Source organism: Chelonoidis abingdonii, chromosome 5, assembly GCF_003597395.2.
Source record: "Chelonoidis abingdonii isolate Lonesome George chromosome 5, CheloAbing_2.0, whole genome shotgun sequence".
Lineage (NCBI taxonomy): Eukaryota > Metazoa > Chordata > Testudines > Testudinidae > Chelonoidis > Chelonoidis abingdonii.
Window position 1 is genome coordinate 143,954,627 of NC_133773.1, and position 23,407 is coordinate 143,978,033.

The window sequence follows — 23,407 nt, forward strand, 5'->3', positions numbered from 1 at the left end:
CCCTGTAAACGACCCTGCATCTTTAACCAATTACACTTGAACATACTTTCACTACTGCTCAGTGCGGGGGGGTTGGGGGGCGGAACTGCCTTTCTCTTCAAGGCAGCAGCAATACTTTCCATCCCTGGATGGCCTTCCACTTGAGGATCTCAAAGCACACTGGAAATCAATGAAACCTCACTGCCTACCCCGCAAGGCTGGGGTTAGTATAATCGCCACCCCCATTCTACACATTGGGGAAACTGAGGCACGGAAAAGGCATATGACTTGACACACAGCAGAATCCAGACAGACAGACCCTGGAAATCCCCCACCATCTCTATCCCTGGGGCAGCCTCATTAGCACTAGCAATGGAGATGGGGTAGCACAGGCGAGCCTCCTGCGGCGTAGCTACTGTGACATTTACCCCTGCTCTGAAGGGACGAGTTGTGGCCAGAATAACAAGGGCATGCCCATGCTAGGGCTCTGGGGGAAGTTGTGCTGACAGCAGGGCAGTGGTGGGAAATGGGGAAGTGAAATGCCCGCGTAGCCACGGCGTGGGGGCTGGTGCTAATAGCTGCCTCGGGGCCTGGCAGTGTTTCTCCAACCCTTGCCAACATCATACCGGGAAGGCGTAGATGAAAATCCCAATGAAGAGCAGCAGGATGAAGACCATGATGGCGATGAGAAAGACCCACTTGAAGCGCCGCCACAGGATATACTTCATGGTTTTGTAGGGGGAGGTGAACCACAGGAAGGAGGTTTCCGGGCGCCTGCAACCAGGACCGTCAGGGTTAGCTCTGAGACCACTGCACGGGATGGCCCCCTCAGCCTTCAGCGACTGCTGAGCACCACAGGCATCTCCAAGGGGGATTGCGCCCAGTTGGACCCCCGGACACCCCGCAGAACGCACCCACTGAACCCCCACACAGGCATCCTGGATGCATCCAGGCAGAACATGCCAGCTGAGCTCCCACTAGATATGTACTGACTAGATGTACCCATGGTCCCATCTGAGCCCCCTGGGATACCACTGGCATGTCCTGGCACTGCATCCCATCTGAGCCCCCTGGGATACCATTGGCATGTCCTGGCACTACATCCCATCTGAGACCCCTTGGATACCATGGGCACATCCTGGCACTACATCCCATCTGAGCCCCCTGGGATATCACAGGGACATCCTGGCACTACATCCCATCTGAGCCGTCTGGGATACCACGGGCACATCCTGGCACTACATCCCATCTGAGCCCCCTTGAATACCATAAGCATGTCCTGGCACTACATCCTGGGGTACAGGCAGGCAGTACGTGCCATCTGAGCCCACCTTGGATACCATGGGGTACAGGCGGGCAGTACATGCCATCTGAGCCCACCTTGGATACCATGGGGTACAGGCAGGCAGTACGTGCCATCTGAGCCCACCTTAGGATACCATGGGGTACAGGCGGGCAGTATGTGCCATGTGAGTGCACAGACACACAGATATGGCAGTGCGCGCTAATGCTCCACTGTAACCAGTGTTTGCTGGATTGGGCCTCTGTAGATTGTGACCTCTTGGCCCAGGGGGCCTGTCTTTTCAACTTGCTTCTAAAGTGTCCTGGGTCCCTATGGTTGGTTTAGAATCAACAAGCTCTTACTTGGGGTCCTCCAGCTTCGGGTTCATGTTTGGCTCATCGCGGCCCATCCCTGCCGGCCTTTCTTCCTGCTCCTGCTCTGTCACAATCTCCAAGGTCATTTCCAACTTACCCTGCATGGTAAAAGAGGCAGGAAATAGAGTAACTGGCTCTGTGGAGCGAAATACTGACTTGAAAGGAAAATTGCTTCAGGGTTTCAGCCAATGGCTGACTTTAGGGATCAGCGTGATTATCCCACATCTGCTACTGCTGGATTCGGGTACTGGCCCAGCACGCTGGACTAAATGGACCGTGGGTCTGCTCCAGTCTGGCAATTGTTGGGTTCCTCTGTTTCAAATTAGAACTCTGTGGGAGGAGGCTGAGCTAGATTCACCCATATTCTTAAGCCAAGAACATATCCTTCCATCTATTCTTCCATGGAAGGGCTAGCGAATGAGTGGCCAGGCTGCAACGTCTGAGGAAACCACGTATATTAAGCCACTAATGGAGAATATTTGCAAAAAGTGAATTTTCAATATGTAATCACGCGCATTCACTGGGTTCTAAGTGCTCATCCAGTCAGGAAACAGACCACATGACCTCAATGACCAGTCAGAACAATTCAATTTTCCAACTATCAAACTCTCATTCAGGGACCATTGTTTTGCTCCATTTCTACCGTGCCTAGCACAATGGGGCCCTGGTCGATGACTGAGGATCTTAGGGCACACGAATAATCATGAGAAATTTGAGAATATAAAACAAGGCAACATTCACAACAACAAATGATTTGTTCTGAATGATTTTCCCAGTGTTGTGACAAAAGCTGGAAAACCCTTAGGAGAGGAAGGATGGACCAGGTTATAGGGCACTAGCCTAGATCCAAGGTCAATTCCCTCCTCTGCCACAGATTTCCTTTGTGACCTTGGGCATGTCACTTAGTCTCTCTGAACATCAGTTCCCCACCTGTACAATGGAGATAAAAGCATAGATGATGCCAAGTGAGTCGAAGGGACTTACTGCTATGGTCTTCTTCTCTTCTGCCTCCACAACACAGGGCCACCAGCCCTTGACAGCTTTCTGCTCAAAGAGCGACACAAATCGGTCAGAGGACAAGGTCTCATCCAGGAGGTTTAAGGAGCACTTCTCAGCTGTCTTGGCGGGTGCTGGCATCCGGTTGAGGTTCATCTGAACAGAACCTGCAAGGAGCAACGCTAGCATTTACAAGTTGAGCATGAATCACATTTCCCAAGATCTGCTTTGCCAATGTATAGCAGCCTGCAGTGCAGCTTTCACGTTGTCCAATCTCTCAAGTTAAGCAGAGGTTTTCTACAGGGAGGTTAGTACAGCGTCCAGATAAGGAACCACCCAAGGAAATCCCAGAATTAACTGCTCTAGTGTGGTGGTGGGGCCGATGTGCTGCTGATGGCACAGAAGAGCGGTAACGCTTTGGCCCCGACCATTTGTGGACAATAAAGATCCCACAGCAATATTTTCAGGGGATAGTGTGTTAGTCCAGATGTCCTGCTTGCAACCCCATTGGGCACTTACACCCCTTCCCACATCTGCAATTTGAATTGGATACAATTTCCCTCATCACTTCCTGCCCAAACTGTTTTGTCAAAAATTCACCAGTTGTGAAGATCTTTTTTTCTCCCTATGTTGCCTGAACTAGCTATCTTCTAAATGTTGCTGCTCTATGGTCTCAGCTAGCCTGATGGGGACTGGGAACTTCAAATGCAGCTAAGTGGCTTAGGAATAGGGGATTTCTCTCCTAAGTCACTTAGGAAATCTCACCCCTGGATCTTGCTAGAGCATAGATCACATTTCACAGGATCTGGAGGGAGATGGGGGTCCAGGACAGGCTGGAGGTCACCTGACCCAACCATTAAGAACTGCAAAAGAAACATCACCAAGTCTGATTGTCCAATGCCGTACTAGTCTGGGAGAGAAGTGCGGCATCTAAAGTTAGACAGCAAAATGCGTCTCAGACACCGACATGCTGATTCAAGGAGGCATTTAGACAGATAAATGCTGACCCAGGCACCTCCTTTGCCTCAGCCGGCATTTAGGTGACTCCCAGTGGTATTCGGGTGCTTGATTTAGGCAGCCATGTTTGAAAGTGGGGCCCAGCGTGACTTGGCACTTGCTCTTCGAGAGCTCAGAGCCAGTGGTGACGAACGCAGCATAGGTGCCCAGGCGGAGTAAATTAGAGACAAGGTGGAGGAGGTGACATCTTTTACTGGCCCCACTTCTCTCCTTCGCACTAAGAGTGGGGCCAATAAAAGATAGCACACACTCACCTTGTCTCTCTAGCACGCTGTGGCCCCGAAATGGCTACTACTGTCCTGCAAACAGGAAGAGTAAATGAGATTTCCAGTCGCCCCTTCGCATGTCCTTGGCTGCCATCCTGACCAGTCACTGCTGTGCTCTCCCCCATGACCCACTGCTGTGCTCCCTGCTGCAGACTGCAGAGAGTCAAAAGCTGCTCTCCGAGAAGGGGGTGGGTCATTTGCCTCAGGGGGATGTGCAAAGCTGGACCTTAAGCAACTGTATCGTGTGTCCCCTGAACCATGGCTGGGTTAGACCAAGCCCCTAGCAAGAGGTTCCTGAGATCCTCTACGTCCCTGGGGTGGTGTCGTGCATACTGATGGCCCTCAAAGATATAATGTCTCTCCTCACTGCTCTCGATCCCCATCTCTGGCCAAGGGTTACCACCTTTGAAATGCAACAAACCCAGCACGCACCTCCCTTACCAGGGAAGTCCACCTCACCCCCAACCCCCAAGTACGAGGCAACTCTGCATGCCCCCTTCAACAGCCACTTGCAGTATTCAGAGCGATAACACATCGAGAATAAGATTTTTAACAGCCTCCGCCCCCAGCATGGGGTTTTGGGCCCTGCTGGCAGGAGCTCTCACCCTCACACTGCCCGTCCCAAGCTCAGCAACCAGTTCTGCTCCCCAGCCGGAGCCCACTTCTCCTGCAGCTCTCAGTTTTTCGCCCTCCCGCTTCCAAGCCCAGGAGGCTGCAGTGGAGCCCCTTCCCTCCCCCACACCCAGGCCAGCTGCTGCAGGGGGAGGGGAGGATCAGGGGTTGCACCATCCAGTCCCCATTGCTCACAGGGCTCAGCGGGACACGTGGCAGAGCCGCCCTGAGCTGCTGGGGTCTCTGCTCCCCTCCCCTCCCTTCCCCTCCCCTCCCCTCCCGTGAAAGCAGTGTGGGCTCCTAGGAGCAGGGGAGAGAGCTCTGCCTGCTTCCAGCCGCAGTTCTGATTGGCTGTTCTTCCTGGGAGGCAGGGCAATGGGAAAGGCAGCCAATCAGAGAGGGATCCGAAATGCATGTGGGGACTGGAGGTTCTGCCTTCGCCCCAACCTAGCTTCCAGCCCTGGCCCCACTGAACTTCTCCTCTCCCCCGTAAGGGTGAGGTCTGGGGTTACCAACTTTCTAATCGCACAAACTGAACACCCTAACCCTGCCCCTTCCCCGAGGGCACGCCCCCTGCCCCGCCACATCCCCAAGGGCAGCACGCCCCCTGCCCCGCCACATCCCCGAGGGCAGCACGCCCCCTGCCCCGCCACATCCCCGAGGCCCTGCCCCACTCACTACCTTCCCCCTCCCTTGGTGGCCCACTTTCCCCCACCCTCACTCACTTCACTGGGCTGGGGCAGGGGCTTGGGATGCGAGAGGGAGTGAGGGCTCTGGGGTGCAGGAGGGGGCTCTGGGGTGCAGGAGGGGGCTCTGGGTTTGGGGGACACAGGGCTGGGGCACAGGGTTGGGACTGGGCTTACCTGCAGCGGCTCCCAGTCAGAGGTGCAGGAGGGCTAAGTCAGGCTGCCTGCCTGTCCTGACTCTGCGCTGCACCCTGGAAGCAGCCAGAACCTCCAGCTCCTAGTTGGGGGGTGAGGGGGAGGTTTCTGGCCAATGGGAGTGTGGATGCATAGGAGTTGTACCTCCTAGACGCTTCCGGGGTGCAGCGTGGTGCCAGGAGAGGTAGGGACTAGCCTGCCTTAGCTCCGCAGCACCACCAACGGGACTTCTAATGGCCTGGTCGGTGGTGCTGATCGAAGCCTCCAGGGTCCTTTTTCGACTGGGCGTTCTGGTCAAAAACCAAACACCTGGTCACTGTAGGGAAGTCCCTGCAGGTCAGGGATGAGGCTCGGTGGGGGATGGGAAGGGCTGGTGCTGAGGTGCCATGCAGTTCCCTTTGGGGGACAGCAATGGGTGTGGTGGGCCCGGTCCAGAGCCGGGGCAAATGGACACTGCTCAGCTGGCATCAGTGGCACTTCCCCCATTTACACCCACTCGGGATCCATCCCACCACCTCCAGGGCTTGGGTCAGCTGAGCACTGAGCTCCCTGTGAAGCAAGACACCTGGGGATTTCATTAGTAGAGACTGAGGGAGCTTGATCTCTCAGGAGGAGCAAACCTAGCAGGAGAATGGCCTATTCTCCAGGCAGCGCCTCCGGCCACTCCTGCATTAACCCTGTGTAGAGAATGCAGGGCAGGGTGAGAGCTGGGAATTATCGGTGCTTTCCTTGACAAGTGCCCAGAGAGAGGGTCACACTGGCACCAGGCTGGTTGCATGGGGACCACCTCTAATTTGCATTCAGTGGAGTAGATTGCATGTGCAGCCACATTGCAAAGCCCTCCCCGAACGACCATGTCCTCACTGGTGCTGCGCTCCCTCATGGGGTTCACTAGGACTTCAGAGATGTATCCTATAGTGCTTTCTGCTGCAGTGTCCTCAACCACTCTAAGTGTTTCCCAGTGAACTGTGAGAGCCCTGGGCTGTGTTTGTGGGCACACAGGAGGAATGGTGGAAAGGCGCTGAAGGACTATCAGTACTCGCAGGATGTAGCCTGGGTCCATACTGCAAAGTGGAAAATGGGCCGTGACCCAGGTGCCCAGCTGGCTGAGTGAAAAGCAGCACTTCAGCAGGGTCAGAGGGTTGGGGGTGTGGATGGGAAGGGGCGAGAGGAACACCCAAGACCCCGCATTAACTCTTTAGTGAAGACAGATCCTGGATACTGCTTTGTTCCAGAGGGAGCATTGCATGTTAGATGCAGAGACTCCCCTGGCTGCCCCTCTGCGTTAACAACAGTGGATGCAGCACAGAAAGCTGAGGGCTGCATCAGACCTATGGGGTGCACTGTGTCTCCCCACTTTAGGCAAACTAGAAAACATCCCTCCTCCAACCTTGAGTCAGGCACCAATAAACAGCCACTCAACAATTCTGCAGTGCAGAGGCAACCACCTGTTTGTACCCTGGACAACAATGGGCCATGTGGACATGCAGATAAACCCACCTGCCCACTCCAGCACACACGCAGGGAGACAGAAATATGGACCTCCAACCAGACTGATAAATACACGGACACCAAGACCCTCTCCTGAATTTCAGCCCTGCCTGGAGGAAATCCCCCCTGAGATGGGCTGCCTCCCTCTGGGGGTAAGGGGGGTCTGGACTGCTTGGGAGGGGAGAAGTGATGTGGGAGGCACAGTGATGAGGAGAACTGATGTGGGAGCTGGGAGAGCGTGAACTGAGGTTGGGGGAGAACTGATGGAATAGAGCATCTGCAGCTGGGGGCCAAAATCACCTCACTCCATACATTTGGGAGAGCAGGCCACACTGATTGTCACCCGCACACATTGTATTCAGAAATCAAAAGATTGGCTTGAAAATTCAGTGCAACACAAAGCCGGCTGGAGCTGAAGAGTGAGGTTAGTTTTGGGCAACATATTTCAATGCAGAGCAGTGAAATCAGAGGGAGTTTGGAAAAGAGAGATCAGAAAGGTTTTGAAATTAAAATGCTCTGAAGGAATCAGAAGATGGAACTCATGACATTTCTATGGCACCTGAAACAGGCCCAAGCACTTCACAAACTATCTATAGCCAGTGCGGCCACCTCTGGGGTAGAACGCCCAGCAAACTGCACAAAACAGAAAGGGGGGAATTTTGTCTGAGGAAGCCAAGCTCCTGCATTCTTACACAAAATACCCCAGGGTCTTTATTGTCCATGCAGAATAGATCGGACCTTGGGGTTTTAAAGTCTTGTCTGAAAGACCCATGTGTAGCAAACTGCATGGAATTCAGTTTATCTACCTTGGCAAACGCTGAAGGGCTGGGCATGTTTGTTCTGGAGGAGAAAAGGTGAAGGGGAAACACGAAAAGTGACTACAAATAGAGGATATAAAAAGGGTGTTAGAAAGAGGTTTGAAGCCAATTCTCACTCATTATTGAAGACAGAACAAAACGCTCTGGGCTTATGGAAAGCTGCATCAAGGTAGAATCCTAGGAGAAAATGTTTAGACTCTTAAGAATATTGAAGATGATGGGGCAGGAACCACGGTTTGTGAAATTGGCATTAATGGAGGTACTGGGATAAAACCGCAGCTCATGTAAATCAGAGCAGCTCTACAGAAATCATTGGAACTACTCATAATTTATACCAGCGGAGGACCTGGTGCACTGAAGGTGGAGACCAGAGATCTAACATTCAGGGATTGCCTAGCATCAGTCCTGCTGTGATACAGGGATCTGAACTATACTGTCACTGACACACTAGACCTTCCTGTAATCCAGAGAATTCTATAGTCATTTGATCTCTCTGTCCACATCTTGCTCTCTCTCTCTCTGTTTTGGTACTGGGCATTAGAGGGGTGTGACATTCATTGCCTGATTTTTTTTTAATCAGCAAAATAAACACAGATTCTGAGACACCAAAACATTTCACAAATGTCTGATGGCTTCACCGAGTGGTTCATATCGAAAACATAAAAGCTTTGGGAAAAAATGTTTCAATTTTTCACTTCAAAATGACTTGTATAGAAATTTAATTCATTTTTTTTAAAGTTAAAAAAAACACTAAATCAACATGGAATGTTTAGTGTCAAGTCAAACAAAACATTTTGTTCTACTCAAAAGGATTTTTTTTTACTTTTCTATTTGCCAAAAATGTTCTAAAAATTACTTTTCAGGTTGAGTCGAATTTTTTTTTATATATTTTTCAGAATCGACAGCAACCTGAGAAATCAGTTCTTTGAACAAAGGACACTTCCCAACTTACCCAAGTAGTCATCAAAAGAGAATTTGTCATTGTCCCAGATCTGGAGGATAAGCTGGGGTGGGACCTTATTGTCCGTCTTGTCCAAGCTCCAGAAGTGCTCCTGCGGTCACAGGGGAAAGGAAACAAACCAGAAAAGATGTTGAGCAGAAAGAGGAACACAGTGGCAATCGTCATTTCACACATTGTGTGTCCTTAGCTCCCTCAGTGAATGCAGCCACTCTACCACAGACTGTAATCTCATTAGTGTTATAAGCACTGGCCTTAGTCAATGGATGGATGGGAGACATTCAGTGGTGGTGTAGGTGTCTCCTGCTGCCTAGACCACCCAGTGCCAATGACCTCGAAGGGTGGTAACAGGTACTATGCTGCTGAAGGATCTCTCTTTTGGATTCATACATTTTAAGGCCTCAAGAAACAATCATAATCATTCAGTCTGACCTCCTGTATAACAGAGGCCAGAGACTCTCACCCTGCAATTCCTGCATGAAGACCACAATTTCTGTTTGGGCTATGGGAGATCTTATAGAAAGATACTGAGTCTTGACTGAATGGCTGCGCATGATGGAGAACTGCACCATATCCCAAATTACCATCCATGTTTAAATGTATGCCTTATTTCTAGTCTGAATTTGTTTCCCTTCTGCTTCCAGCCACTGGATCTCATTCTGCTAGATTAAAGAGCAATCTGCTGTCAGAAATCTCTTCCACATACATAGCTGTACAGCCTTTGATCAAGTTACCTTTTAACCTTCTCTTTCATAAACTAAATAGATTAAAGTTTCTTCAGCCTCTCACTGGACGGCATGATTTTCAGATCTCAAATCATTCTTGTGAGTTTTTTTGAACCCTTCCAATTTTTTATCATCTTTTGAAGTGTGAACCACAGAACTGGATACGGTATTCCAGGAATGGTCCCACCAGATGAGTCTTGGTCCCTGTCACAGGGCTCCTGCCCTGCACTGGCCCTAAGAGGATTAAAATCAACCTATGGAGGCAGAGTGGTGGGCAGCCAAAGGAGTGGCTGCAGGGGAAACAGGCAATCAGGGTCCAGCAGGCCCAAATAAAAGGAAGCTGCAGACCAAAGCGAGGGAGTCTGCTGTAGGGAGCCCTTGGGAGAAGACTGGCTTCCTAGGGGGCTACAGAGAGACCAGCACCAGGGGAAGGGCAGGTGCTAGCAGGGACCGGGGGAAGCTAGGGAGAGCTCTGATGGGCTGCCAAGACTTACAGGCTGGAGGCCCTGGGAAGAGGGTAAAGGAGCTGGAGCCAGAGGCAGGAGCAGAAGGAACTGAAGCTGAGGGGAAGTGCCCCAGGGAATAGAGACGGTAAGCTGGAAGGAAGAGGCAGCAGGAAGCTTCTGTTTGCAGGGTCCCGGGGCCCAGAGTAGTGGGTGGGCCTGTCCCCCTCCCCCAGCCGTTGAAGGAGCAGCCAGGCTGTGGACTGCCAAGCTGCTGTGAGGAGTGGCTGGACTCATGTTGGAGGAGTCCCCCGGCAGGGAGAGAAACTGGATGGTGACTCGGCCAGTGGGCTGTGCCACGAAGCAGACGCCGAGAGGAAGGAGCCATAATGGCTCTGCAGACGGAGGCGAGAACGGGAAAGCCACCACCACCCGAGGGTGCACCCACTGGGACTGAGCTAGTTCCCAAAATGCCCAGCAGGAGGCACCAGTGTGGTGAGTGACCCTGTGACAGTCCCACTAATATTTCTGTAATGGTCCCACCAGAAGATTCGTAGGCCTTGAACACCTAGTCATTAAAGATCCCATGGCACTTTTTTCAAGAACTGGGATGTTAGTCCTGGTGCTCTGACCATATGCTGACGTAAGAAATTGCACTGTGACTATCTAAATGTTCCCTGCACTTTCTGTTAGATATGGTGCTCTTCCTCCATTCACCACCAGCCAGCTTTGCTGTTTGCAAATCTTCCCTCTGGAAACTTGGGTTCACGCCCCATGTAGGCTGCAAGTGAGATGGAGCTTGTGTTGGCATCATCCTAGTTGATCATGGATATTGGCCCACGTCAAAAAAACTGCCACTTAATTTGGTACAATTGGTCGGTGTCCTCTCAAAAAGGGCCCGGTACTAGGCAATTAGAAAGTGCCTGCAGGTTAGGAGTGTGGTGTCTCAGTAGAGCGAGATGGAGGTGCACGGACAGTGAAGGCTTCATAATTCCTGGATCTAATCCATGGAGTATTGCTCACATAGGGAACGCAGGGTCAGGACCACGATCTCTGTTGAATGTTCTCATTAAGAGCCAGGGTGAAGAATTCACACCATCCCATCTCAACATGGCACTATCATAAATGGAACTTGATTTAATTAAAACCAGGAAACATGGGCATTATTCATGAAACATTTGCCCCGCAATAAATTCATCACTGGAGCTACAAACCTCGCATTCATTATATCAAGCAATATAAGTAAAAAGAATGTGTCAGACTCCATAAAAACATAAATAATTGACCAGGGGTGGTGATGGGGGGAGGGAGCATTTAAACCCCATTGATACTCCCTTCATTTAAGAGATCCCCCTGGAAGGTTGTATTTCAATTTATCTCCAACCCTCTGCTGACTTTGTAAAAACACATTGATGGTTTTGAAATGGGGTGTTTTATTTATGCATCTTAAATATTTTAGAATCCAGAAAAATTATAAAATAATAAATGGAAACTTCCATTTTTTTCACTTTGTCCTCCGAGAAACTGGTTAAATGTGTGTTTTTTCAAGGGGACGGGAGAGGGGAGTCATTTCCCCAGCTAATAACTTATTCTAAATTAAAACCGCTAAAAATGACCGGTACCTGAGTCTTTCCTTTCCTACATTTTGATCATGTCCTACCCTGCAGAGGGACTCTTAGCTACCCAAAGGGGAATCCACAGGAGAGGGTCCTCTGGGAAGTGTTATGAATATGGAGGGCCAACTTACAAAAGAGATATGGTTAAAACGTGGGTGTCTTAAAGTGAGCCACTCAAATCCCTGTTTTAGGTACCTACACTATGCAACCTCATTTTGGGAAGATCTGAGCACCTGTAACTCCCAGTTATGGGAAGGGCCTAACTCCAAGGGACCTGAGTTTCAAAATGCTGCCCTACCCCTTTAAATGCCGGATGTGGTAGTGGCCTCCTTTTGCTCACGAGAAGGAAGGAGGCGGAGCTCCTGCCAAGAGGAGCAGAGACTTAGAGGATAACTCGTCCCCAGGCTCTAAGGGTGAACATATCATAGAAGCCAAAGATATCGCTGTATGTTCAATTTCACAGTATCTGCCACAGTGAAAAGCAAGTGGCATTTAATTGACCTTCACCAGCAGATTCCATATTTTTTGCCACTGAAAAAAATGATGTCGGGAACGGGGACGAAATATAGAATCTATTCGCAATTCATAGGGTGACACAAAGAATTCACAACAAACCGAACGCTGGGGCCCCATCTGTGAGCCAAGTCCCGCCACGCTAGCTCATGCTCCATGGGCGCTCCCATTTTTATTTCAGTGGGCCTGATTCTAATGTCCTTACTCATATGTAGAACTTGTCTACACTACCCACTTCTGTCTGGGTAACTTACGTCACTCAGGGGTGTGAAAAACCCCATATTCCTGAGTGACATAAGTGACACTGGCGGAAGCGCCGGTGTGAACAGAGCTATGGTGCTGGGAGAGCGTCTCCTGCCAACACAGCTACCACTGCTCGCTGAGCTGGTTTTATTATGTGGGCAGAAGAGGTCTCTCCCGTCGGCACAGTGTGGCTACGTGAGCCATCTTACAGCGGTGCAGCTGCTTCAGTACCGCTGTAAGTTCACCAGTGTAGACCTGGCCTGAGCAGGTCATTATTCCGGGCATAGACCCATCGAATTCAACCATACGGAAAGCAGAAGGGTGCAGACTTGGGTGTTGGTAGACCTGGTCTCTACTCCTGAACTGTGTGTGACCTAGGCAAGGTCCTCTCTCTATCTCTGCATCCCCCCAAAACCCTTTGTCGGTTTAGACTGTAGCTCCTCTAGGCACAGACTGTATTGGGGCCCTGATCTCAGCCTCTCATTGCTACTGTAATGCCAATAACAACACATGGAATAAGGTGCTGTTGAGTCTGGGCAGCAGAATCTGGCACAATGGGATTGCTCACGTACTCAGTTACTGCTCAGCCAGGATATCGGAATCTGGCCCTCAACTTTTGGTCGGCGATAAGCACATTCACCGTCCAACACTACAGCTTTTACTCACATGATCAACCCTACCTTCCGTGAGGCTTGCTGCCTGACTAAGGATGACTCATGCACGATGGGCGCTTGGCGGATTCAGATACAGCACACAGAGTTTGCACAATCGGTACAGCTTGGCCTTTCTTGTGGAAAAATACCGTCAGTGTGGTTTGGCCAGCAGGAGAACGCTCCTCCTAGGAGCCATGTGAACCAGGGGACACTGTGGAACAAACCTGGAAACTAGGCTGTGAAAAAGGATCAGGTGGAGGGGAAAGGGGAGGAATTTGATGCATAGCTACATTTATGGGCTATTTTGAAGCAGTGAGAAATTTGCCTCGATGATTAAACCTTGCTGCAAAGGTGCACTATAAAATTACCCTTTGCAACAATTTTGCAAGCCCGGGAGGGAAAAGCGGGTGAATGACCGTCAGTTTTGTTTTGCAGAGGTTTGGAGAGGGGGTGATGTGTAAATGTTTTATGATTGTGACTTATACAGGAGGGAGGCATAAGAAGTTATTCCTCTCGCTAGCAAAGTGTTGACAGGGCTGCAGTTCTTCTGGGCTGTTTATGTTCTATCAAATACAAAGTCAAGAGCATTTTCTCTGAGGCCACGTGACCCTGGACTGCTGGTTTCCAATCTGTAGCTTTGAAGAAAGTCTGGCTTGTTTCAGACTGTGCCTGGAGGAAAGAGCTTCTTCTTTGGCCCCACAGCCTGCATTTTTTCCTCATGGCTGCTCCACAGGGGGACATTTCATTGGTGGTTGGCTTTCTGCTTTTTCTTGTGGCAGCTGAGCCCCTCCTCTTGTGACAAGAACTAACTGTTCCAGGGAGCAATTCTTCCCTGGCTTCTCTGAACCTTGTCCCACTGGGACATTTCATCGATTTCTAATAAGTAGGCAGCTGAAATCATCCATTACTACTGTTTCATTTGACTATGTTGCCTCTTTGAACTCTGACTACTGTTGCCAACTTTCACAATTTTATCCAGCGTTTCACTATCCTTAGTGTTTTTCTTCAAGCCTCAGCTCTTGGAGTCAGGTGACTGCAAGAGAATCTCAGTTTTCACTTTTCACAAAAATTCAGTTTCTAGCCTTCCTGGTAACAAACAAAAGCTTGGAAATGTGACCTCTTCAGGCTCAAAAACTAGAAGGCAGATGAAAAGAACCCAACATTTCTTATTTTTAAATTCTCTTGATTTTTAAGCCAACCTCATGATTTTGAGGGGAACTGACATCATTTTTAATTCTTGGGATTGGTAGTAACAGTCTCCATTAAAATTCTACCCTCAAAGTCCTTTCCCTGATCAGGAAGCTGGCACCTTAACCCCATGCGCAATATACTGTTATTACTATGTGACTGTGCAGTGCTTAGCACAATGGAGTCAAGAGCTAATGGGAGTCTGTAGTCGTCATCACTCTCTAAATGTTAAATATATTATTATTAATAATTATTATTAATAATAATAGATTTGGGATTTTTATTATCCAGACCAGGGGAGGGCAAACTATGGCCCACAGGCCGGATCCAACCTGTCAGGGCTTTCAATCCAGCCTGTGGGATTGCCAGCCCTGTGGCACAGTGGGGCTAAGGCAGGCTCCCTCCCTGCCCTAGCCCCACACTGCTCCCGGAAGTGGCCGGTACCACATCCCTGTGGCTCCTAGGGGAGGGGAGAGGCAGAGAGCTCCATTGGCCAGAAACAGGGAACCGCCAATGGGAGCTTTGAGGGTGGTACCCACAAGTGAGGACAGCTCGCAGCACAGCTGCCTACCTCACCCTACCTCCAGGAGCCACTGCTGGACATGCTGGCCACTTCTGTGAATAGCGCGGGGCCAGGGCAGGCAGGGAGCTGGCCTTAGCCTCGCTGCACGCTGCTGCCACCCCGGTGCCACTTGAGGTAAGCAGCACCGGGCCAGAGCCCGCACCTCGAACCCCTCCTGCACCCCACAGCCCAACCCTCTGCCATGAGCTTCCTTACCCCCTGCCACACCCCTCCTGTAGCCCAACCCCCTGCCCTGAGCCCCCTGCCACACCCCACACCCCTCCTGCACCCCAAACTCCCTCCCACACCCCATCCTCCTGCTCCGGCCCTACAATCATGGCCCTGCATACAATTTTCCCACCTAGATGTTGCCATCAGGCCAAAAATTTGCCCACCCCTTCTCCAGACCCTACAGCATGGTGCTCTCTACTCCAGAATTGTGCCTCACTGCAGTCTATGCAATGTATTTGGCATAGTGCTAATTCCTCAGTCTCTGCAGTCTGTCCTTTCTATACAATTGATAGCCAGGTACCAGAGTGTTTGAGTCACTTTTGTCATTCCACTATCTTTCAGTAATGTCTAGCATATCATATTCCTCGTACATTTTTGCCCTCCAGCTTCTTGCTATGTTATCCATTTCTGTATACATTAGTTTCTTTTATTATTAATAAAGTCAATAATCAGAAATAGAGCTGGTTGAAATTTTTCAGCTGAAATATTTTTCATCGACATGCAAATGTTAGATTTGATGAAAATTTTGATTTTTCCAATGGAAACAAACTGAATTTTTTTGTTTCAGCTTGAAATTTTCATTTCATTTTTCAAAAACCAAAATATATTCAGTTTTCAGGTTCCTTCATATCATCTTTGAATCCTGTATTTTACATTCTCCTTATTTTTTTTCCACTGGAAAAGGAGGGCAAAAAGCAGGAAAGGGAGGAAAAAAATCTCCATACTGAAAATCAATTACTGGTTTTATCCCAATTTTTGATAACCAAAATGAAATGAAAATTTGAACAAAATGTAAAATTCAGTTTGAATTTTTTTCAATTGAAAAAAATCACAATTTTCCACTAAAAATTTCGAACAAAAATGTTTTGTGCACACTATGTCACAGGAAGAAACTTGTATTTTCCAACCAGCTCTAATCATGAGAAGAAAGAAAAGGTGGATAGAAAGCTGGCTAGATTGTCAGGCTCAACGGATACTGATCAGTGGCTCGATGTGTAGCTGGAAGCTGGTATCAAGCAGAGTACCCAGGGTTCAGTCCTGGGGCCAGTTTTGTTCAATATCTTTATTTATGATCTGGATGATGGGATGGATTGCATCCTCAGCAAATTTGCAGATGACACTAAACTGGAGGGAGAGGTAGATATGCTGGAGGGTAGGAACAGGGTCCAGAGTGACCTAGACAAATTGTAGGATTGGCCAAAAGAAATCTGATGAGGCTCAACAAGGACAAGTGCAGAGTCCTGCACTTAGGACAGAAGAATCCCAGGCACTGCTACAGGCTGGGGACTGAGTGGCTAAACAGTAGATCTGCAGAAAAGGACCTGGGGATTACAGTGGATGAGAAGCTGGATATGAGTCAGCAGTGCGCCCTTGTTGCCAAGAAGGCTAACAGCATATTGGGCTGAATTAATAGGAGCACTACCACCAGATCGAGGGAAGTAATTATTCCCTTCTATTTGGCACTGGTGAGGCCACATTTCAACTGTCGTGTCCAGTTTTGGGGGCTCCACTACAAAAAGGATGTGGACAAATTGGAGAGTGTCCAGCAGAGGGCAATGAAAATGATCAGCGGGCTGGACCACATGACTTATGAGGAAAGGCTGAGGGAACTGGAATTGTTTAGCGTGCAGAGGAGAAGAGTGAGGGGGGATTTGATAGCAGCCTTCAACTACCTGAAGGGGGATTTCAAAGAGGATGGATCTAGACTGTTCTCAGTGATGGCAGATGACTTAACAAGGAGCAATAGTCTCAAGTTGCAGTGGGGGAGGTCTAGGTTGGATATTAGGAAACACTATTTCACTAGGAGGGTGGTGAAGCACTGGGCTTAGTGGTTTTTAAGGCCCTGGCTGGGATGATTTAGTTGGGATTGGTCCAGCTTTTAGTAGGGGGTAGGACTAGATGACCTCCTGAGGTCCCTTCCAACCCTGATATTCTATGATTCTATGATTTACATGACCTCATGCAAACATTTTCAAAAGAAAGGGCTTTAAAGAATGTGCCACTGACCCTGCAGGCCCTCAATGTATGAATCCAGTGTTAGCTGAGATTCCCCGGCATCCTACAGAGGGTGCTCAGAACCTAAGTTCTTCAAGGAGCTTTGGTATCTTTCAAGGTGAAAATCACCATATAGCACGAGAAGGCTATGGTGTGGTAGCTCCAGTCATTGTAATTCTGGTTATTTTTTGTAAGGAGGAAAGAAACGGGTAAGAAACGGGTAACTGTCTGCATAACTCAAGGGATAAACTCCCGGGGGATATGTGATGAGCATACTGAGCCAGATCTGTCTGTCTACCGACTTGTCTTAGGATTTTATAGTGCTGTCCCAGTAGCAGAGCACCTTCCACATAGAATCAATAGCAACAGCAAAGTCCATAATGGACTTCACAGAGTCTCTGGCTCTTCCCCCTGACCGCAGGCTGGCATACATCTGCTTAGCTCCATGGAATGCAATGGCCAAGTTACCCCAAAAGAGATTCTGGCCCACAACACTCCTGGGCAGTTGCTACCAGGAAGACATCAACAAATTGCAGTGAATCGACAGGAATTACTTGGCGGAACCAACTTACCAGGAAGGGAGGTAGGATGAGGGCTGGGAGGGTTTACACATGGGGGAGGGAGAGGGATTCATTCTCAGCTGAACACGGGTGAAGCTAGGAGTCATGGGAAAAAAACAAGTCTTTCGATGTCAGTCTCCTTCTTGCCCACTTCTTCCACTAGTCCACAGTGCCGCTCCCGCTTCACTTCAGATCCTTCTTAAGACCCTCTGCTACCGTGATGCCTACAGGAAACTGCCAACTGATAACGGCTATGTAGAAAACCGGTCAAGTTTGCTGCTATATCTGGGCCCTGATTCAGCAAAGCATTCAAGCAGAGGATTTCAACAGGGACTTAAACATGTGCTGATGCACTTTGATAAGCTGGAGGCGTATTAATTTACACACACATCCTACATTTAAATGTCTCAGAACCGTCAAGGCATGCCTCCGGCTATCCTACGTAACCACTGATTCTTAGCACTGTTATCCATCCGCTCCCATCCCAACTACCCACTCTCATTTGTTATACCCACTTCCTCTGTCTTGTCTTAAATAAGATTGAAGTAGGGGTGGCGTCTCCCTATATGTTTATATAGCACCCAGCCCTCATCTAGGTCTTTGGAGCCCACTGCTATAGAAGAATCACACAATATGAAGGGGAAGTAGAGGAAGAACATTCAGGGTGAGTATTAGGACATTTTCTATGGGTGAGATCCATTAGTCTGCGGAGTGCTCCCCCAAGGGAAGTAGCAGAAAGCTCATTGTTTAAAACAAAACTAGCCAAAGCCCTGGAGGAAAGTCTGTAGGAACCGATTTTGCACTGGCAGAGGAATGAGGAAGAGGATTCAATGGATTTTTATGCATCTCTTCCTTTGATGATTCATTACGCTATTACAAGCAGAGACAAGCCTTAAGCAAACCTCGTCATTTGATTTTCCCTGAATTTTAAGAAGAATATTTGCAATCCGGATCTGAATTTTGCATTCCGAGGTCCATCTCTCAATGGGGAGCTCAGAGTTCTACCCGGGACAAACAAAGGAGCGAAAAGCCAATGCCAGCACTCTTCTCTGCAGTGCTCTCATCTTGATGCCACCTCTAGGAGGCCTGGGCGCAGGTGGCTTTTAGCTGCTTAGAATTTGCTGTCGGACCATTTTGATTTAAATTCCGCTTTCTATGGCTGTATTTAAAGATCAGTGCATGGGCTTTTTACAGCAGCCGTAATGAACCCGGAGTTCAAACAGCACATGGCGAGATCAAAAATTGCAGGAGTGGAATGTGTCCTGCAAACACAAAGCATGGTTTTTCATTCATTATTTTTGCCTTTACAGAGCTATTTTACAAGCTGTTTATTTTCTGATGCAGTGTTGGCAGACATGTGGTCAGAGAAGAATCAATATCAGCACAGTGGGATGTATTTTCTTAAAGGGTTTAGCGGGGGGGCTTTGCTTTTTCAAAGGGGATAATTGAATGTGCTACACACTGTACTTTTGATTTGTTTAACATGAAGCGTGAAATGAGTAGAGCTATGATTCTGTCGATCAGCTTAACTATCCAGCGATTCGCATTGAAACTGGGCACCTTCACGGAGGCAGGAAGGGGGTGGCTAGCTCAGGGGATTGGTAATGGAACTAAGGAGTCTTTTACACCAAAGCACTGGCTCCAATCCATCTAACTCCAGAACGTTCTCTTGCTGTGAAAGGAATTGGGAGAGCAGCTCCTAATCTAGCTCACATCCAGGCAAATGACCACACTCCAAGAAGATTTCTTAGGCAGAGAGACCAATGGCTGAGTGCACAAGGAGACCAAGTTCTTATTGGTAGGGCAGCGTGATGGAGACAAGAACTCCTGTGGGAGGATTAATTCAGTACTGGAGTTTGTAATTGTAACACCGACAGACCCCAGTTGTCGGCAGGTGGGATCGAACCTGGGACCTCGTGAGCTAAATGCATGAGCCTCCACCACATGAGCTAAAAGCCATATGGCTGTAGAGCAGACTCATTAATATCTTTCTCTAAGTGGTCTCAGCACCACTAGACGGGACAGACACCACACCCAGGAGGTGCGTAGGGTTACATACTTCCCCTAGCTGAGGAAGCACGTCCCGAGCATCAGAGACTTCCCAGTGGAAATCCTGGATGAGCCCCCACTTATAATGCCTACAGATCCCTGTCACTGGCAGGGGGGATCAAACCTGGGACCTCTGGAGCTTAGTGCATGAGCCTCTACAGCATGAGCTAAAAGCCATATGGCCCTTAGCTAAGCCTGTAGAGCAGACTCATTAATCTCTCACTAAGTGGTCTCGGCACCACTATGTGGGACAGAACAGCACACCCAGGAGGTGTGCAGGTTACATAATGATACCCCAAAGCAAGCCAAATCCTGAAGAGAGAGATGGGACCCATTTTAAAAAAACACCTTCTGGGGAGAACTGGGGTGGGGGATTTGGGGCAAAGTAGAATAGATCTCACACCCCTCCCCCGGAAAGTATTCCTGGATATTCTGCCTATATTTTCCTTAATTTAATCCAAGCATGTCTAGCTCTACCCATCCGCACACCTGACTGCTCCTAGGCTTCCCTGACACCTATCCCCTTCCAATATCTGTAGGTTCTTCCCTCCTTTCATTTTTGCCTAGTCACGTTATGAAGATAATTGACTATTTTTAGCTTGATCAGCAGCACAGTGCTGAGGACCATCATTATATATTTGGCCCCAATTCAGGATTGTGATGACAATTTCCTCATCTCTGGGTTCACTGCTACAGCTGGACACACATGAGGTAAGTCGAGTGCCCTCTGAAGGCCTGTTAGATCCCCCTTGTGGCTGTCTTTTACTAGCACTTTGCTGCCTCATATGTCCAGAACCCCTTCTCCAGAGTCAGTTCATCTAACCCAGTGGTTCTCAAACTGGGGGTTGGGACTCCAAAGTGGGTCGCGACCCCATTTTAATGGGGTCACCAGGGCTGGCTCAGACTTGCTGGGGCCCAGGACCAAAGCCCGAGCCCCACCACCCAAGACTGAAGCAAAAGCCCCAGGGTTTCAGCTGTGGGTAATGGGGCTCAGGTTACAGGCCCCCTGCCTGGGGTGAAGCCCTTGGGTTTCAGCTTTGGACCCCCTGCCTGGCGCAGTGGGGCTCGGGCTTTGACCCCCCTACCCAGGACAGTGGGGCTCGAGCAGGCTCAGACTTCTGTTCCCCCTCCTGGGGTAATGTAGTAATTTTTGTTGTCAGAAGGGGGTCACGGTACAATGAAGCTTGAGAACCCCTGCTCTAACCCCTTAACCACTGCTGTTGTGTAACCCACTGATTCATCAATTTAAAGGCCAGAAGGGACCATTGTGATCACTTGACCTCCTGCACAGCACAAGCCATAGGACTTCCCTGAATTAGTTACTGTTTGAACCAGAGCAGGACTCTTAGAAAAACATCCCATCTTGATTTAAAAAATGCTAGTGATGGAGACTCCACCGTGGCTCTTGGAAAGTTTTTCCATGTTAATTACCCTCTAATTACTGGTCAACTTTCTACTCACACAAAACCGAACAGCCTTGCCCCAAAGGTTCCCAGCCAATGGGAGCTCTGGGGAAAGCTCTTGGGGCAGTATGCGAAGCCCCCTAGCTGCCCTTATGCATAGAAGCCAGAGGGGGGACATGCCGGCTGCTTCCCAGGAGCCACATGGTGCGGAGGCTAGCAGGGAGCCTGGTTTAGCCCTGTTGTGCGGCACCACCAACTGAACAATCAATGGCCCAGTCAGCAGTGCTGAGTGGGGCTGGTAGGATCCCTTTTCGGCTGGGTGTTCCAGTCGAAAACCAGACACCTGGTCACCCTAGTCAACACATGTCTGATCCACAGAAGCTAAGAGTCTGTTACAGCTCGCAACTTGAGACACCTGGACTTCGGTTCAAGCTGCAGAGACTCCTGCTCGTAGAGGTCGCTTGTTCAATCCTAGTGTTGGCAAAGATAATGGCCGTCACAGTTGCTCTTCTCCGAGTACCCTGCTATTTGACTCTGTCGTGATGGGAAGAAGTGTCACTCTTAACGCTGCCTTTACATAATTTTCACAGGAAGATGAATGTTTCCTGGATTTATAAAACCTCCCTTCACCCCCATCTTTCCTATGTAAAAACAGATCAATGGCAGGCATATCATTGCGTAACTTCAGTGTGTTGTTTGCTGGGTAGAACAAGCACACATTGTTTGCGGTATTGTTCTAGCCGTGTTGGTTTCAGGATACGAGAGACAAGGTGTGTGAGGTCATATCTTTTACAAGACCACGCTTTTGAGCTTTTCTCTCTCAGCAACAATGTTGGTCCAATAAAAGATATTGCCTCATCCACCTTGTCTCTAACAAGAAGTATAGTCAGTCCCCCAGGGACTATAACTAGGCGGATGTAAGAGACTCACCTTTTTAGCAATGTGACAGACTTGCTCAGCAGGAAGGTAGTCAAAAGGGAAGACAAATCTCCAGTTGAAATTCCCTTCGCCTCCCATAGACCGGTAATGCACGTCGGTCTTCTGTTTGTTCTCCTCGTGGCCAATCATCCAGCTGCAAAATACAAAGACACTGAGTAATGAAATGAAAACAGGATCTTTGAGCAACTCACTTAAAACTGATGGGTGAAAATATAAAGATGACTGAAGGAACAATGATTGGCATATTGCCCATTGGTTGCCTATTGGTTTCCAAGTGATTTTAAGATGTTGTTTTTTACCTATAAAGTCCTAAATGACCTGGGACCTACCTACATAAGGGAGCCTAACTTGAGCTTTGACAGTTTGGGTCAGTAATTTCAAAAGAACTTTCTGTAAGAAATTTTAACACAAAATTATACATTTATTTAGTACAAAATTTAATACAAAATTAGAAGTAAAAAAAATCTTTGTCATAGAATCATAGACATGAAGGGCTGGAAGGGACCTCAGGAGATCATCAAGTCCAGCCCCCTGCACTGAGGCAGAATCAAGTAAATTTTGATCATCCCCCACAGCTGTTTGTCTAATCTGTTCTTCAGAATCTCCAGTGATGGGGATTCCGCAGCCTCCCTTGGAAGCCTGTTCCAGAGCTGAACTAACTTTAGAATTAAAAAGGTTTTTCCTAATATCCAACCTAAATCTCACTTGTTGCAGATTAAGCTCATGACTTCTTGTCCTACCTTCAGTGGACATGGAGAACAATCGATCACCGTCCTCTTTGTAACAGCCCTTAACGTATTTGTAGACATACCTGAACTAGTGATAACACAGGACCATTGTGCCTGGCACTATGGGGTCCTGGTCTCTGTTGGGGCTCTAGGTGCTTCTTTCATACAGACAATAAATAGCAGCTTAGCTTCTTGCAAACAAAAGGCAGTTAGTTATTTCAGGTATTAGGGTCCTGATTGTGACCTATCTCATCTGCCTATGAGATAGCTCAGTGGTTTGAGCATTCATCTGCTAAACCCAGGGTTGTGAGTTCAATCCTTGAGGGGGCCACTTAGGGATTTGGGGCAAAATCAGTACTTTGTCCTGCTAGTGAAGGAAGGGGGCTGGACTCAATGACCTTTCAGGGTTCCTTCCAGCTCTACGAGATAGGTGTATCTCCATATATATGTATATCTTTACTTATAAGGACCCAGCCCATTACAGTAGCCTCTGAGCTCTAATAGGAGGCCAACTAGGAGCCATACATAGTCACTAGTCTGGCTTGTGATAGAGGTGCCTTTGTACAGTAGGGCATAGCGCCAAGTCACTTGTGTCTCATGTGCAATTGGCCTCACAGGAATGTTAGACTTATAGACTTTAAGGCCAGAAGGGACCATTATGATCATCTAGTCTGACCTCCTGCACAAAGCAGGCCACAGAATCTTACCCATCCACTTCTATAACAAACCCCTAACCTATGTCTGAGTTATTGATGTCTCCAAATTGTGGTTTGAAGACCTCAAGCTGCAGAAAATCCTCCAGCAAGTGACCCATGCCCCACACTGCAGAGGAAGGCAAAAAAACTCGAGGGCCTCTGCCAATCTGCCTCAGATGAAAATTCCTTC

The 23,407-nt window shown here is 48.8% G+C and overlaps 1 protein-coding gene across 1 annotated transcript in view; it reads right to left on the reverse strand.

Annotated features, from left to right (window-relative positions):
- DYSF (dysferlin) overlaps positions 1-23,407 on the reverse strand; it is a 357,128-nt gene that overhangs the window by 14,220 nt on the left and 319,501 nt on the right. Inside the window, exons 53-57 of the mRNA XM_075066758.1 lie at positions 21,786-21,927; positions 8,669-8,768; positions 2,620-2,798; positions 1,624-1,733; positions 606-753 (exon numbers count right to left, since the gene is read on the reverse strand). Coding sequence (XP_074922859.1) covers positions 606-753; positions 1,624-1,733; positions 2,620-2,798; positions 8,669-8,768; positions 21,786-21,927 — 679 coding nt within the window. The remainder of the gene's footprint in view (positions 1-605; positions 754-1,623; positions 1,734-2,619; positions 2,799-8,668; positions 8,769-21,785; positions 21,928-23,407) is intronic.